The sequence below is a fragment of the Ipomoea nil genome, unplaced genomic scaffold (genome assembly GCF_001879475.1).
Source record: "Ipomoea nil cultivar Tokyo-kokei standard unplaced genomic scaffold, Asagao_1.1 scaffold0878, whole genome shotgun sequence".
NCBI classification, from domain to species: domain Eukaryota; kingdom Viridiplantae; phylum Streptophyta; class Magnoliopsida; order Solanales; family Convolvulaceae; genus Ipomoea; species Ipomoea nil.
The window spans coordinates 156,364-174,927 of record NW_017617306.1 but is presented as its reverse complement, the minus strand read 5'-3'; the positions used below and the strand labels follow the sequence as shown (position 1 = coordinate 174,927).

At 39.8% G+C, this 18,564-nt stretch overlaps 1 protein-coding gene across 1 annotated transcript; it reads right to left on the bottom strand.

Moving 5' to 3' along the window:
• Nucleotides 1-2,992: 2,992 nt before the first annotated feature.
• On the bottom strand, nt 2,993-10,907 carry LOC109179153. Its single transcript, XM_019328716.1, has 4 exons — nt 10,574-10,907; nt 8,283-8,355; nt 7,594-7,683; nt 2,993-3,117 (listed from the first exon to the last, which is right to left on the bottom strand). The coding sequence occupies exons 1-3, from the start codon at nt 10,905-10,907 to the stop codon at nt 7,656-7,658; spliced, it is 435 nt and encodes a 144-aa protein (XP_019184261.1). The 3' UTR covers nt 2,993-3,117; nt 7,594-7,655.
• Between the last annotated feature and the right edge of the window lie 7,657 nt (nt 10,908-18,564).

Genomic DNA, 18,564 nt, shown 5'->3' with positions numbered 1-18,564 from the left:
CCCTTGGAGCTCTGGCCGAGCTCCCTCTTGCGTGGCGCCGAGGTGGATGGCGTAGAGCGACCCCCGTTTCCTCCACACATTGCCTTGCTTCTGGCCGGGCCTTTTAATGAATTGGCCGAGGTAACCCATTTGGATAAGTTCCTCGATTTGCTTCCTTAGGAGGATGCATTCGTTCGTGACGTGCCCTTTCTGCTGGTGGAACCTACAGTACTTGTTGGGGTCCACCTTCACCGATATCTTCATGCACTCCTCCTTTAGGAATACGATGATCCCCTAGCCCTCTGCGTGAGCTATGATGGTGCTCACAGGTTGCGTCAACGGGGTGAGCAAACGCGAAGGGGTCAGCCTAGGCCCCTCGGTGTGGTCGTGGCGCCCTGCGCTCCTCCTGCGACGCCTTGTCTTTCCGACCTCGCCCCTCCTCCTCCTCCTTCTCTCTCTTCTCGGCGGCCTCGGCGTCAGCGAACCTTGCCACCCGGTCCATCATGTTGGTTTAGGTCATGGGGGGTACCGAATGAGGTCCTAGTGGAAGGCACCCGACCTCAAATTGTTCCTGAAAATTAGCATGACCGACTTTCCATCAAAATTAGCGACCCCCATGGCCTCTTTCTTCCATTTGTTGAGGTACTCGGCTAACGACTCTGAGCTCTTTTGTTTCAGGTCACACAAGTCAACGATTGCTTCTTCCTCTATATGTTGGTGGCAAAGTGGGACAAAAACTTCTTGGTAAGGTTCGCAAAGGTAGAGATGGACCCCTCTGGAAGGGACCCAAACCAGTCATGCGCCTGCCCGTCCAGGGTGGCAAAGAATCCCCTGCACACAGGATGGCGTCGGTGGCACCGGTGATCATCATGGCGGCCCTGTACCTGGTGAGGTGCGTCCATGGGTCAATGGTCCCTATGTATGCCTTGATGGTTGGGAAACGAAAATCTTTGGGTAGGGGCTCCTCCATAATGGCGTTTACGAACGGGGTGGACAGCACGTCCTGGGGCTCTAGGGACCCGTCCTTCTCGTCAATTTTCTTTTGGAGCTCGTCCATCCTGCTCCGGAGCTGTTCAACCTCTTTCCGATGGGAGCTCGGAGCTCGACCATTCGTTTCACCAGATCGCTCGACCCGGGAGGCCTACTCACGCCGTGGTTAAGGTCGGGTCCCCCAACCTACCGATCCGCGTGATCCCGCCGCGTGCCGCAGCTGGACGCAAGGCTCGTGGCTTGGCTACCTCCAGGTGACTGATTCTTGCCGTGGCGGCCTGCGGAAGCATGACTCCGCTGCTGGTGGTTCGTTGGCAGTTGGCCTTGGACCCAGCCTGTCCCGGGCCGACACACGGTTGCCCAACCTCTCCAGGGCAGGCCTAGTTTGGGTTGGTGCTCTTCTATCGTCATTGTGATGGCGGTCCCAGCGAGAGGCACCTCCTCCCCGCCTGTCCGTTGGTCGCGGTGAGTTAACCTCCCCTTGGGTGGTGGGTGTCAGGGGTGGCCGGGTGCTTGGACCGCTGCGCCCCCTGGAGGGAGGTGGAGATGGAGGCGGTGCCGGCATCCCTTGGGTGATGTCCAGGTTGGCTTGCGCCTCTGCACGAAGACCCGCCGCGACTCATGCTAGCGCCGTGGAGGCTTGTTCGAAGACCGCCACCCCCTCCCAGAAGAGAGCGTGATTCGGAGAGGGGGTAGCGGGGGGCGGTGCACCACTGCTACGGTGGTTGGCGAGCTGACCCCTCAGGTCTCCCCCGACCTGATGGAGGCGGTCGGTTGGAAGCTATGGGCCTCGTTGGGGCCGTTCCCGGTTGCGACGAGCTGGGTGCCGCAGGAACCGTTGGTGTGGCGAGAGTTGGATATCGATCCTGCCATGGTAACTGATCGTGGTGGTTCAAGGGATAAAGGACACGCTTGAGCTGGTACAACAGTTCTCAACAAGAGCACCAATGATGGATATAATTACCCGGGATGGATCTGAATCACTAAATCCGGATAAGAACGTAAATAGCAAATAAATAGATAAATAATATGATGTCGTAAGGCTGTAGAGGCCGTAGGTTGTATTATAATAATAGTCGGGCTATTACAACGATAGTTTAGGACAAAGTGTGTAAGATAATGATCAGGTGTCCTTACAAGACAAAGGGAAGGGCTTTTATACATGTAAAAAACCCTCAACCGCCCCCCTAAAATGGCGGGAGGTTAGATCTCCGCGCTGACCGCGCCAGGACAAGATCGGGGGTCGGGTCAGCGCACGTTGAGCTCGGGCATGACCAATCTCAATATGACCCGAGCTCGGGTCACTACAAGAATATTAGCATTTAGCGACGTTTTTTAAACGTCGGTAAAAATAAAAATGCGTCGCCAAATGTCTTTACTGACGAAATAAAAACGTCACCCGAACCATCGGGTTAGCGGCGTATGGAAAGGTATTACTGACGAAGTTAATTTTTCGTCACAAAATATTACTATTACTGACGTTTTTGCATGGTCTTGATAATGTCATGGAATACATACTTTTTGAAACGAAATATTAACAAAACGTCGGTAATAGTTTGTGACGAAGTAAAATATTTCGTCAGCAAATGTGTCTTTACTGACGTTTTCCATACAATTATACTTGTCATTAATAAATTTAATTGGTGACGAAAAATGAAATGCATCAATAAAATTACATTTACTGACGATTGTATACATTATTATGTTGTCATTAAAAAAATTAATTGATGACAAAATAACAATTTGTTAGTAAAAAGACATTTACTGACGTTTTTTTTTTTCCATATTCATTGTCATCGCAAAATTTTATATTTGGGAATATTTACAATTTTTTTTTTAATAATTGATGATAATTTACATATACTTGTATATAAAAAGGTTTACACAACAGCTTCATGTAATTGAGAACAAAATATTTTAGCATCAATTAAATGTTCAAAATAGAAGAATATTTTTCATAGTATTACAAGGATGTAAATGTGATACAAATGATTCTTAAATATGGTCTGACTAGACAAGGGAATATATACAATTCTATGCACATAAGTAATAATTCTCATGTTTAGAGGCCGGCACTTTGGAAGTCCTTTGTCTTGGGAAGAAGGCCTGATTTGATGAGTACATCTAGATATGCAATAATCCCTGCCACTAAAAAACATAAATATTTTCAAGCATGAATAATAAATTATTCAAAACTATATATTCAACTATGGTACAAGTATTTTTAATTTTAAATATTTAAAATATACAATGATGGTGGTGGTGGGTGGTGGTAGTACACTCTTTATTCCTTTGGGTGGTGGATTCAGGACTCAAGAGCAAAAATGATTCAGACAAACTCAATAAATAGAAACAAAATTACTACCAGCATATAACTAAAGGTCCCCAATTGAAAAAGGCATGCCAGATTATATCAATACACATAAATTGTGGATTAGGACTAAGTAGTTGTGGTAGAAACAGAAGTTCAGATGCTTTTAGAAAGAATTTGTTTCCCTATGTGACTAAAGTTTTTCCTTCATTTTTATTTGGGTAGCTTAGTACGTATATCATTTACTCAGTTATCGGATTGTTACAGCACAATAGTCAATAGGGAGAGGGGATGAGAACTGATTGTATTATATTTTCTAAACTTAATTACAATGAGATCAGATGATGTGAATATATAGAATAGAGAGTCACAATGTGACAATGATAAGAAGTAGAGAGTCACAGTGTGACAAAGATAAGAAGTTCTAAACAGACTCATATACATAGAGTCCTAATACTCCCCTCAAGCACAGTGTATACTAGTAACCTGTAGCTTATCCCTTAAGGAAGAAAATCTAGGTCCAGGCAGAGCTTTGGTGAAGATATCTGCAAGTTGATCCTTTGTGGAGATGAAGTTGACTTGGATATCGCCCGAAGCTACTCGATCACGAACAAAATGATAATCAATCTCCACATGCTTGGTGTGCGCATGAAAGGTTGGATTTGCACTCATATATGTAGCACCTAGATTATCACACCATAATTTTGGAATGGAAATACCCGGAATCTGTATCTCACGCAATAATGACATAATCCATAGAACCTCAGCACAAACATCTGCAAGAGCTTTGTATTCAGCCTCAGTGGATGACCTGGCAACAGTTCTCTGTTTCTTGCAAACCCATGATATAAGATTACTCCCCAAGAAAACAGCAAAACCACTCGTGGATTTTCGATCGTCAGGACAACCAGCCCAATCAGAATCAGAGAAAGCATGAATGTCTCTAGATGAGCACCGTCGTATGCGTAAACCATGATCAACTGTTCCCTTAACATACCTGAGTACCCGTTTGAGCTGCTCCCAGTGTGATATGGTGGGGGCATGCATATGCTGGCATAACTGATTAACTGCAAAGGATAGGTCAGGTCGTGTGACAGTGAGATATTGCAGTGCTCCAGCTAGACTCCTGTACTGTGTGGGATCATCATATAGATCTGAATTGAAAGGGACAGTTTTCGAGACAGAGATAGGTGTAGAAAGGGGTTTGCATTTAGACATTCCAGCCCGTTTTAAAATATCATTCATATACCGTTGTTGAGATAAAATAATTTCATTGTCACTCTTAACTGTTTCAATACCCAGAAAAAAAATTGGTTCACCAAGATCTCTGATTTTGAATGTAGCAGACAGTTTGGACAAGAGCTAAGACATAATACCTTGATCACTTCCCATTACAAGAATGTCATCCACGTACACCAATAGATAAACCAAAGCAGAGTCTTTAGAGTAATAGAACAGAGAGACATCTGTCTTGGATGCTTGAAAGCCAACCGATAGTAAGAACGTATGTAGTCGATTAAACCAAGCTCTGGGAGCTTGTTTTAACCCATACAGAGATCTTTTTAACAAACAAACATGATTCGGGAAGTTAACATCAATATAACCAGGGGGTTGCTTCATATAAACTGTTTCAGCCAGATTACCATTCAGAAAAGCATTATGAACATCTAGCTGTTTGATAGACCACCCAGATGATAAAGCTAGAGATAGAAGGAGTCTTACAGTCGTAGGCTTTACCACTAGACTAAAAGTGTCGAAGAAGTCCTGACCTGGAACCTGATTAAAACCTTTCGCAACCAGCCTGGCTTTATGCCTTTCAATAGCACCATCAGCCTTTCTCTTCGTACGAAACACCCATTTACAGCCAATAATATTCATACCTGCAGTGGGTGGAACTAGAGACCATGTGTGGTTATGCAGGAGAGCATTGAATTCTTGGTCCATGGCTTCACGCAACTCAGGATATTTGACAGCTTGAGAGTAACATGTGGGTTCCGTGGGATGCACTTGAGCTGCTAGAGCAAAAAGAGGAGCATCTGCGTTGCTGCGAGTGGCCATAGAGTGAGTACGGACATTGGGCCTGATGGACCGCCCACGTGGACGGCCTCACCGGCGAGCAACAGGCTCCACTGGATCACCCGACGAGGCAGCCTGTCCAGGAACCACGGCTGGTTCGAATGAAGCAGGTAGCGGCGGTTCTGGCAGCTAATCATTGGACACGGCAGGAATAGGTGTGCTGTGACTGAGAACAGATTCCGCCCAAGGTCCAGAAAACGGAGTAGATAGATCCTGCAAAGAAGTTTTAGTAGCAAAGGGGAAAACTTCTTCATCAAATCTGACATGCCTGCATGTGTAAATCTTATTAGTATGTAAGTCCATGCATCTGTACCCCTAAAGGACTCAGGATAACCTAGGAAGACACATGGAGAAGACCTGTATGACATCTTATGACGATTATATGGTCGAAGATGAGGGTAGCATAAACACCCAAAGACACGAAGAAAAAGATAGGAAGGAGGGGATTTATGTAACAGGAGATGAGGACTGGAGTTATTTAATACAGAAGATGGCATTCTGTTAATTAAATAGACAGCAGTCTCAAAGGCAAAATCCCAAAATTTCAAAGGAACAGAGGCATGAGCTAGAAGAGCCAGACCAGTTTCAACAATGTGACGATGTTTTCGTTCAACACGACCATTCTGTTCATGTGTATAGGCACAGGATTGTCTATGTTGAATTCCTAATTGAACAAACAAAGAATGCAACTTTTTGTACTCAGCACCTAAATCAGACTGAATGGCCTTTATTTTGCAATTAAAGGACCGTTCAACAAGAGTACGAAATTTATCAAAGATGACATAAAGATCAGACTTTAATTTCATAGGAAAGAACCATGTATAACGGGAATAGTCATCCACAAAGATCACAAAATAACGGAAGCCAGAAGTAGATAAAGTGGGCGCAGGACCCCAAATGTCTGTGTAAATAAGATCTAGGACTTGAGAACTAGAGGAAGCAACAAGGGGGAGGGGAAAACGGGCAGATTTGCCTAATTGACACGCATTGCATAAAGAATTATGACAACGAATATTATCACGAGACCCACTAACCAAACAAGAACGAAGTATATGGCTAAGAACACGGTTATGAGGATGACCTAGACGATTGTGCCAAGTGGAAGCCGAGGCACGAGCGGAAATAAACGCTGACGGAGACGAACTAGGTAATGAAAGTGTGTATAGTCCCCCGAACTATTGCCCCGAAGAAGTATTTCCTTGGTATTGATATCTTTTACAACAAAAAAGGAGGGGTGAAACTCAAAAAAGACTTTATTATCGGATGCAAACTTCTGAACAGATAATAAAGAATTAGACAAATGCGGAACGTGAAGTATATCAGACAATGTAAATGATCTAGAAGGGGTATTAAAAGAGGCATGGCCAACATGACTAATAGATAAACCCATACCGTCACCGACACGTAAAGTGTCATTACCAGTGTACTTCTCCGATGTAGAAAAGGCAGCGATGTTCGGAGTTGCATGATTTGTGGCTCCAGTGTCCGGAACCCAAGTATGAGAATTTGACGAGGTTTTAGCAACTAAACCATTCTGAAACACCAAATTAGCCTTAGAACCCGAAGCCCCTGAATATCGCCGAAAACAGTTGACTCCCGTGTGACCGAAACTTTTGCAAATTTGACACGGATCATTATAGCGCCAAAAACAATTGGCTCCCGTGTGACCAAAACGTTTACAAATTTGACACGGATCATCATAGCGCCAAAAACAATTGGCTCCCGTGTGACCAAAACGTTTACAAATTTGACATGGATCATCATAGCGCCAAAAACAATTGACTCCTGTGTGGCCGAAACCTTTACAGATTTGACACGGATCATCGAAGCCACGTTGCTGACCTCCACGGTAATTAAGGTTGCCATCGCAGCGCTGCATCTTCTTAATTTTATGAATCACAAAACCCTAGCTAACTGATACCAGATGAGAACTGATTGTATTATATTTTCTAAACTTAATTACAATGAGATCAGATGATGTGAATATATAGAATAGAGAGTCACAATGTGACAATGATAAGAAGTAGAGAGTCACAGTGTGACAAGGATAAGAAGTTCTAAACAGACTCATATACATAGAGTCCTAATAGAGGGAGACAAGACAGTGTGGTACTTTTTAGCACACCTTGATAACCACTACTCAATGCTAAACGCTTAACCCTTGCCAACCTCCACATGGCTCTATTGAGCCTAAGAATGATCAACACATATAATGTAAATCCAACATTTGTTCATACCTGTGTATGGCGAAAACTGTTCACCTTGACCACACCAACTGCTACCAGTCCCTTTCTCTGCTCTACTTTGTCTCTGTGATCCTGGTTCTTCTACATGAATGTTCAGATAAAGCAAAGTGGGTCAAAGGGTGTGCTACATGAATTTCTAAACCTCTCATAGCAAAACCTTTTGAACCAAACAAATGAATCAATGCCATAAATGTTTCATGGAGAGGCCGTAGACCTTCACTCAACTCCCTTCTATGCATGAAAAGTGAAAGTCTGAAGCTGGTTTTTTTCATGAAAGATAAGTTTTCTTTTCTATGCAATTTGGAAAATTTGACCCAACTAAACATAAAATTTTCATATTTCCAGTGAGGTATTTAGAAATTTTAACTCTATTTACACTAAAATAAATAATCATATTGTGCACATCCAAAATATACTATCGGTTAAAATTCTAGTGGTGTCAACTGGCCCACTAGTTCAAAGGGGTGGCTTTGCCACTGATCTGGACAACACTTTATTTACTCCGACAGGTGAAACTTGTTTGCCTGTATAATGTTTTAGGATACGTTGGTCAAGTCAATAATGGATAGTGCACACTATTTTACACCAAGTAAACGGGCTATAAATGTCTGGCATACAATAACATCTAACTCTACAAATGGAAGAACTTTGAATATGAGAAATACATTTTTGCGACTGACCTATTATAAGACTCAGCCCTTGTATATACTTGGATCACCCAATTATAAGTCTCTGTATTAGGTTTCATATAAGCTGCAAAAAAAAAAAAAAAAAAAAAAAAAAAAACAAAACAAAACAAAACAAAACAAAACAAAAGAAGCTAATATTAAGTTTATACTGGTAAATTCAAAAGAATATGATACTGTTTTGATCTAATAAGAAGTAATCAAGCCACAAGCTTGTGACAAACAAGAAGTCCTGCCTGCATTAATCAAGTTACATAAAAAGTAACTTTGGTATCTACATTCTGCTCAAATACTTGTAGAAGCCAAAATAGCATGTAATAATGCTATGTCAAAACCCAAATTAAGGCTATGATTACTGATGGTTTTTGGGTTTTCGGGCCCAAGGAGGTCCAACACAACCTTTAGCTGGAGGATACACCTTTCAATAAAGCTTGCTAAAATAATATGGGCTCGATGATTTTGACGTGGAAACCGAAAGGAAAACCACGAGCCTTTTTGGGCGGTGCCAAGCCTAACTCCACTATGCATTTTGTAGGTGTCTTTTGTACATACTTGTAGGGCTATTCTCTATACAAAGTGTTGGTTTTCTAATAATATAGTGAGAATAATAGAAATGAAGAGTGATGGAATGGTGTGGAAGAGTCCTTCCATGTGTATAGATGAGTGGTCTTCTTAGGAGAGTCCTCTCATGTGTGAATAACGTGATTGGAATCTTCTTGAGATAGTGTTTGTGGAAGAGTGCTATGTGGCCTCCTCGTATGTAAGAATGGTTGCCCCCTCACTACTTGCTCCCTTCCTCCTTTTATAGCTAGCACATCCCAAAAGTGTCCGTTGGACCATTTAGTAGGGTAGTTAATAGGTATTAACTTGGTTATTAGTGGGGTAATAAGTGGGAGACTTAATAGGTAGCCTTTATTTGGGAGGGTTATGGATGAGGTAGATAAATGGGCTTTAATAGAATGTTTAATAGGATTTAATATGGACTAACGGCTAGTTCTTAGGTGGGCCAATTGGGCTAGGTGGGCCAATTGGATTAGATGGGCCAATCGGGGCTAGGCGGTCCAACTAGGCCCAAATTTCGGGTATCCATCAATTACTTTATCTCACAGGAGTGTGATAAGAAAGACATTGAAGATAGTTTTATCCTATACCATGACCATCCAATGGCCAAATAAGATAAACTTCCTGTACCACAATTTGAATGGATGGGTTTAATTTGTTGTGCATTAAGGACTACCCTAAAAGGAAGTAGTGTACTTGTGTGTGTAGATCACTTTTCAATCCTGTTAGGTAACAGGTGAAAGAAAAAAGACTATTTACTTTAGGTAACTCTAGAGAGTGTAATTTGTTGTATTCATATGGAACAAAGTCTATCATTGTTCAATGCTTAGCCAAGTTATTAGCTTATGATATCTAGATTTAAGCATGCACATTATGAGAGATAGGAAGCAAACATGTTAAACAAATCTGCAGCAATAGAAGCAGAAAAGAATCACCTATGAAAAGGAGGGACATGAATTCATGAAAAAGGAGGAGGTTTAAGTAAAAGCCTGACAAGAGAAATGAAGAGGCAGACCTTCTCCATATTCCATGTTTTCAAAGGTTGCAAATGCAACTTCAGGTATACCACATATAGCCTAGCACCAAAAAGGGACAGGAAAAATAATTGTTATGTTAGGTGAGTTCTCATCAGCCAAAATGAAAATGATCATAAAAGATTCCTTTTCTGCAATTACTGATGCAGTAGTTTTATACTAGGAATCAATCAATAAAAGAAGTAAACCCAACTATCAAATAAAGAACATCATGCTCAAAACTCAACCCAACTATCAACTAAATGATTTATCTTTCATTGTTCCCTTATATGCCTATCTCTTTTGCCTTTTGTTGCCAGGGGTATCTGAATTCAAAACATCATTTGAAGACATTTATAACCCTGAAAAAAGCTAATAGAGAGCAGTATATCTACACAAAGACATCTTCACTTATGAGGCTTATGCATAATAGATTGCAGCTACAGAACAATAATAAGACCAAAAATCTTAATAAACAAGGAAAAAATATCATATGAATTAATAGCCAATCTGTTAAATTTTCTTTGCCAAATAACATCAAATAGTTACAGAATACTTTTGAAAATTTTTTAATTCACAACTTTCAAATATGGAAAATTCAACAATAAAATTACTAGAAAAACATATAGATTTAGGGCTTAATGAAATTATGAGATAGAGATAAATAGAATTAGGAATTTAGGGATTAGGGTTTATGATTTGAGGACTAACCTGTGACGGCGATGGAGACGTCGACTAGTGAGGCGACGGGAAGAGTGTCGACGACGGCAGAGACGGGAAGAGGGTGTCCTGTCTCGACGGCGGCAGCAGCTGGAAGAGGCAACTTTTGTGGAGGAGCGATGGTAATGGGAAGAGGAGTTGGCTGACTCGACGGTGGCGGAGGCGGGCAGAGGCGTCTCAACGGTGGCTTAGATGGCGAGGGAAGGTTGAGATGGAGGAGACCAGAGAGCTGAGATGGCGAGGGATGGCAAAGCTTTGGTTTGTAGTGAGGTGTGAAATACTCGTTCAAGATGTGAACGACTCTCGAGTTTGATATTTTAGACATCTTTTTTTAATTTCTAAAGAGATTGTATTTTAATGGCGCCAAAGGATAAATAGTTTTCCCGCACAAATATTTTCACTTTTTCTGACGTTTTATGTTAAAATTGATTTTTAAAATAGAACATTTAGGGACGTTTATTATAAAACGTCATTGATTCTATATTTTTACTGACAAAAAAATAATATTTCGTCAGCAAATATCACCCAACAAAATTATTATCTCTACCAAAATATATAGTGACGTTATTTAATATAACGTCGCAAATTGTTATATTTAGCGACGTTTTCTAGAGCGTCGTTAAAATTTTCGTCGGGAAATGAAAGATTTGTTGTAGTGGGTAAAACCGAGCTGCTCCACCTGAGCCCACCACCGGGTGGCTTGGCCTGGGGCACCTCCGAGATGTCTTGGGCTGAGGTGCCTTGGACCAATGTGCATTGGGCCGAGGTGTCTTGGGCTCCACCTTGATGCTCCGGGTCTGCGATGCTACCCCGAGTCGGTTCGTGTATAATATATCCATCACTAACATCCAGAATTCATGTAAGCCAAATATTACACATTTTGTAATTGAAGTAGAATATATTCTGGCATATTCCAAACCTTGGACACATCTAAATTTAGAAACACAGAAAAAACCCAAAATCCCATTTGTATTTACATACATATATAATCCAAAGGTTGATTTTTTCTTTTCTTTGCATTTATAGTAATTAGTAATTACTAGTTTTTTCTATGTGCGATTCACAAAAACATATGTCCAATATTTATATTTTTAAAAATAATTAACAAATCTTTACTAATCAAAATCTATATAAAATCAAATTTATTTATTATATTAATCAAATATATAATGTTTACAAATATTATTATCATTAAATAATATAAGAAAATATATGGTGGATGCATGTGCATGCTAACAATAATGGAAAAGATAACGGAAGTTATAACGATAGGATATTTTTGTTCAAAAAATTATATAGTACAACTCTAAAAGCACAATGTACAAAATGATTACTACTAAAAATATGGACATAATACTCCTGCCCCCATACGCAGCAACAACATATTTTTTGGAGATTTAAGACTGCTCCATTCCAAAGCCAAAGATCGAACCATTGGCCTTTGGTTAAGGATGGATGAATCTCTTCCACTCAACCACACCCTCCAAGTTACCGCAACAGCATATTAAAAGCAAATAAAAGGCATATATGATGCTTTTTAAAAAATTACAAATTCACATTAGGATATAGAGCAATCGTGCTAATAGCGTGCTTATAACATGTTGTGAAATTGGATGAATTCTCGTGTGAATAGTTGTATGGTTTTGATTATAGTAAAGTAATTAATGAGTGTATTCGGTAGAAGAGACCAATGTTCGAACCTCGTCAGCAGCAGTGCTGAGATTATGTCTAAAGTTGATAGATCCCTTGTGCGCATCGACATTTGGCCTTATTTATTGAGTCATTGAGTCACCATAATTTACATCATTTCAAATACTCTGTCGAGCTAAGGTGTGTGGTTCTTCTAATTAATATTACTATATAACAAAACTAATAACGATGAAGATGTATTATCATACTGTAATACCTCTAGTAATATTTACATTTAATAATCTATACTATATATAAAAACAAAATCCTGAAATTTTAACTTCCCGCCCAATTCCTAAAAAATCTCTCTTCCTAATAAAATATATTGATTTCTACTTTCTCATTCGTACAATAATTCTGCGTTAAAATTCTATTCTAATATTATGAAATAGTGTAATACAATCTATACTATATATAAAAACAAAATCCTGAAATTTTAACTTCCCGCCCAATTCCTAAAAAATCTCTCTTCCTAATAAAATATATTGATTTCTACTTTCCCATTCGTACAATAATTCTGCGTTAAAATTCTATTCTAATATTATAAAATAGTGTAATACAATCTATACTATATATAAAAACAAAATCCTGAAATTTTAACTTCCTGCCCAATTCCTAAAAACTCTATCTTTCTAATAAAATATATTGATTTCTACTTTCCCATTCGTACAATAATTCTGCATTAAAATATCCATTCTAATATTATAAAATAGTGTAATACAATCTATACTTCTATACTATATATAAAAACAAAATCCTGAAATTTTAACTTCCCGCCCAATTCCTAAAAAATCTCTCTTCCTAATAAAATATATTGATTTCTACTTTCTCATTCGTACAATAATTCTGCATTAAAATTCTATTCTAATATTATGAAATAGTGTAATACAATCTATACTATATATAAAAACAAAATCCTGAAATTTTAACTTTCCGCCCAGTTCCTAAAAAATCTCTCTTCCTAATAAGATATATTGATTTCTACTTTCCCATTCGTACAATAATTATGCGTTAAAATTCTATTCTAATATTATAAAATAGTGTAATACAATCTATCTATACTATATAACAAAATCCTGAAATTTTAACTTCCCGCCCAATTCCTAAAAAATCTCTCTTCCTAATAAAATATATTGATTTCTACTTTCCCATTCGTACAATAATTCTGCGTTAAAATTCTATTCTAATATTATAAAATAGTGTAATATAATCTATACTATATATAAAAACAAAATCCTGAAATTTTAACTTCCTGCCTAATTCCTAAAAAATCTATCTTCCTAATAAAATATATTGATTTCTACTTTCCCATTCGTACAATAATTCTGCGTTAAAATTCTATTCTAATATTATAAAATAGTGTAATACAATCTATACTATATATAAAAACAAAATCCTTAAATTTTAACTTCCCCGCCCAATTCCTAAAAAATCTCTCATCCTAATAAAATATATTGATTTCTACAATAATTCTGGGTTAAAATTTTATTGTAATATTATAAAATTGTGTAATACTATTCCTATTCTAATCTATATCTATTTTATATATAAGTGTTGCAAAAATCGTGTCGCTGGCCGCGGCGAGAATCGGCCTCCTCAGCAGGCGCCTCGCCGGCTGAACCGGCCTTCAATTTTTTTTTTTTTTTAGTTGTAAAGTGTCAAAAGTTCGGCAAGGCATAACTTTTGACTCCGTTGTCCGTTTTAGTCAAATGTTTTTTTGAAATCGCGTATTTTTTCGAGATCTATCCACCGCAAACTGTCGTAAGCGGTTTGGCCAACCAATTTCTAAAAAAAAAATACTTTATTAAAGAGTTTCTAAGAAAAATCTATGAGAACCTTATGTTTTATTAATGAATTTTTAAAATTTTTAATTAAACAATTGTTCTGTGCATTATTTAATAATCTTTCTTTATAATTGGTCAAATTATTTAATTATGGTAAACTTGGAAATAATTAAGGATTGTAATAGAAATCCTAGAAGAATATAGAATTGAACAATATTTAATTATTGTTATATTATTATTGTGACTCACGGAATACAAGAGTTAATGCCATTTTTTGTTCTAGACTTATTGGGGCATTGACACTTTTCATCCTCCATAATAAAAATTGTCACTTAGTAGCCACTGTTATTGATCGTTGGACAGTTTTGATCCTCCGTCAATGACACCGTTTGTTGACCGTGAATTAGAAGGGTTTTTCTGTCTTTTTATGTTCTAATCGGTGTATTTCTCCATCCATTGGTCACTGCTACATCCATTTCTTCAAACTGGGGTTATCCGCTTCAGTCCTTTCTAACATTAAGAAACCATCTTCACCCAACTAACAATCACGGATTTTACATTTGACATCAATCACAAGATAATGGAAACAAGTGAAGTTGGAATAGAAAGGGCGTTAGTCCATGCCTGTGGAAATTTTGTCGAGCATACAACATAACTAGCAAAGTCAGGAATATCACCCAAAGCCTCCCTTAACCTTTCTGCATCAACTATAATAGGTATGCCCCTACTCTTTGCCTCCTGCACTACAATCAAAGCAGTCTCATGCAGCCTTCCATCTAAGTAGACAATATTTACTACAAGCGCTGAAGACAATTTTGATTTGGGTATGTAGACCCTCAGATATCATGGGTGGATATCCTGGAGTGAAAATGCACGTTCGAGTTTTTTTTTTTTTGGTTGTCAACAATGACATATGTGAATGGTGAGTTTCCTCCTTTGGACACCACCATAAAAAATGTATCAACACCATCCCTTTCAAGCTCATCAAGTATTCTTTCGCCATGCGAGTCATCAGCAACCTTAGATATGATCCTTGGATTAAGACAAAGATGAATTTTATCATCCGGGTTTTATCAAAGCATTGCCAGTGTTACCACCTCCTTGAACCTCAAAGCTGGTGCTCCAAATTTTATCATCCGGGTTGGGGAATGAAGCTACAGCAGCCAGGAAGTCAACACCGGCCATTCCAACACCTCAGACAATGCGGTTTTTGGGGAGTGGCAGATTCCACATTTTCAGCTTGAAACTTCAAAGGTAGAATAACAGAGTTTTTGAGGTTGTGCACCAAGTAGTTGTGGTTAGAGAGAGAGAGAGAGATGGGAAGGATATTTGTGGTCAATATGGAAGGGAGGACTTACAGGTGTAAATTCTACATCACGCCATCTACAACTACAACTGCTATTTATCATAGGAGGGTTCGTCGACCTGCTGCCCTCTCTGCTTCGCCGGAACCAAAAACCACCTGTGAAGGCCCCAACCTCGCCGGATCTGTTGTTGCACCGCCAAATCTGCCTTACTGGTCCGTCGCCGGAAGGAGTTACTGCCTCGTATGCTCACCGTCGTACCCACAACTCACGCCATCTACAACTACAACTGCTATTTATCATAGGAGGATTCGTCGACCTGCTGCCCTCTCTACTTCGCCGGAACCAAAAACCACCGGTGAAGGCCCCAACCTCGCCGGATCTGTTGCTGCACCGCCAGATCTGCCTTACTGGTCCGTCACTGGAAGGAGTTACTGCCTCGTATGCTCGCCGCCGTACCCACAACTCGCCAGAGAAGAACCTCGCTGCTACTCACTACCGACGGTTACTACTTAGCCGCCAAGTCTCGCCATCTCACCTCACAGGAGTCACAGCAGCGCTGGTCTAAACAAGATTAGAAGAATAAGACATAAAAAGACAGAAAAGCCCCTCTAATTCACGGTCAACAAACGGCTTCATTGACGGAGGATCAAAACTGTCCAACGACCAATAACAGTGTCTACTAAGTGGCAATTTTTATTATGGAGGATGAAAAGAGTCCATGCCTCAATAAGTCTAGGACCAAAAATGGCATTAACTCCAGAATACAATACAAGAATATTTAATTATGGTTATATTATTATTGTGCCTCACGACCATTATATACTAACAGTACTTGAAAGAAACTAATAATAATAATATAATAATAATAATATAAGTGGTAATAATAATATCTAAAAGTAATTAAGTGTTAATAATAATAGTAAGAATATTAACGTAAGAGTTGTAACATAGAATAAATTGTAATAATTAATAACTATAGTCTAGGATTAAATTTGGAATTGTCAGGAAAGATAAACGACCTGGTGAAATTAACTCTTAAATAATTATATATCGATTTAAATATTCTTACTATATTACAACAATTCCATTCCGTGCATCGCACGGGTGAAAATACTAGTTTACAATAAAAATCGTCATTATATTAAACATTTATTTATGGTTTATAGTATACGCAGTTTGATGCACCTATCAGTCTATCACTATTCGCTTGAAATTCACTGTTTTCTAAAGCCCATGTCAAGCAATAATTGTTGTATAGCAATGGATTTCGCAAATTATGCTCTGGAAACGTGTCCACCTTGCAAGGTTGATACGGTTATAAAACTGTCATAATTATGAATATAGAGTCAAAAATTATAAACATAGAGTTCTATAATTATGAACATAGAGTTGTGAACATAGAGTTCTATAATTATAAGCATAGAGTTCGGTAATTGTGAATATAGAGTTCAATAATTGTGAATATGAAGTTCAAAAATTATGAACATAGAGTTTTATAATTATGAACATAGAGTTTAGTAATTATGAACATAGAGTTCTATAATTGTGAATATAGAGTTCAATAATTATGAATATAGAGTTTTATAATTATGAATATAGAGTTCAGTAATTATGAGCATAGAATCGTGTCCACGGTTCAACGACATAACAATTGAAGCTTAAACGTGGCTGATTTTGACACAAGTGCTAAGTTTGGGCTATCGGGCTTAAACCAATTCTAAGGAATAATATCACCCTTAGATATTCGACAAATTATGTTGAGCATCTCTGTGCACCATGCATGGTGTATACAGATGCAAAAATGACATCGTTTTGATTAAAAATGCGCGTTCAACTTAACAAAAAAAAAATCAATTTTGATTTCCGTCAACAACATTATGTTGTGCATAATTTCTGAATGTATAGTTATAAAATTATGGATGTATAGTTATGCAATTCTGGATTTATAGTTATGAAATTATGGATGTGTAGTTATCCAATTCTGAATGTATAGTTATGAAGTTGACAGGATAATAGGGCTGGCACCCGACCCAGATCACAAGTGGGCATCCGACCCGGCACCACATGGAAACTAACGGCCAGAACCCCAACAGGCAAAACTCCAACGGACAGAATTCCAACAGGTGCCACCTTTTACTGCCATTGAAGTCCCCATTGAAGCCACCATTGATGAGAATGAATTAAAGGCTTAGGCTCCCCATTTATGTCCCGTGTTGTTACCGTTAGGACTTTAGTATAAATGGGGCTCTCCTCAGCTAGCAAAAGACACACTGTATTTTCTATACTGAGACTAAGGCAATACAACTATTGTTACAATCCGTTACTCTAATATTATTATTACCGGTAACATTTTTACCGTCATTGGTGCTTTCATTGAGAGCCTGAGTCCCACACTCAAGCAGGCGACGACATACACAACTCATTCCTCTTTCAACAGCAAGCTTGAAAGAATGGTGTCCCACAGCTCCCACGATTCCTGCAACGTGAATAATGGCGATGCCTCAGGTGACCTCCGGGACCAACTCACCAACAATCGCGGAGGGGACCTTCGAGAACAGCTCAACAACGGGAGGCCCGGGGACCTTCGAGACCAACTCAACAATGGAGGGGCGAACCAAGCCGTGAACCTCCAGGCGACCGCCGATGTCATTCAGCAAGCAGTGACAGCGGCGCTAAATCAGGTGGCGGTGGGACTGCAAGGCCAAGTGCCCCCGCCGCGGCCCCAGGAAATAGGGGTAGAGACCCAAAGAAGTGGACCAGCCAAATGACAACCAGGCCCTTCCCAATCTGCGCCAGAACGATTGGGACAGAGGGCGCCCGTGCGGCAAAGGTTAGGATCACGGGCCGAGGGGTCCTCTACCAGAGGCCCTCGCCAACACGAAAACATAGAAGCCGAGAGATCACCGCAGAGGAGGTGGGCGAGTCTCGGGAACCGACCCCACGCCGACACGTTGATGAGTCGGCCCTACGTCGGCACTCGGCGGAGAAGCGACGCGTTGATGAGCGGGTTCCACACCGACACTTGGAGGAGCGACAGCCGGCCCTGCACCGGCACCCTGGCGAGTCGGCCCTGGTCGAGAGGCTGCAGAGAAGAATCGAGGACTTAGCAAGAAGGGTGGAGGCATGGGAGCAGTTGCCGGAACCCGAGGTACGGATGGCAGCACCATTCTCCCCAAGCATCATGGACGTACCTTTGCCGAGG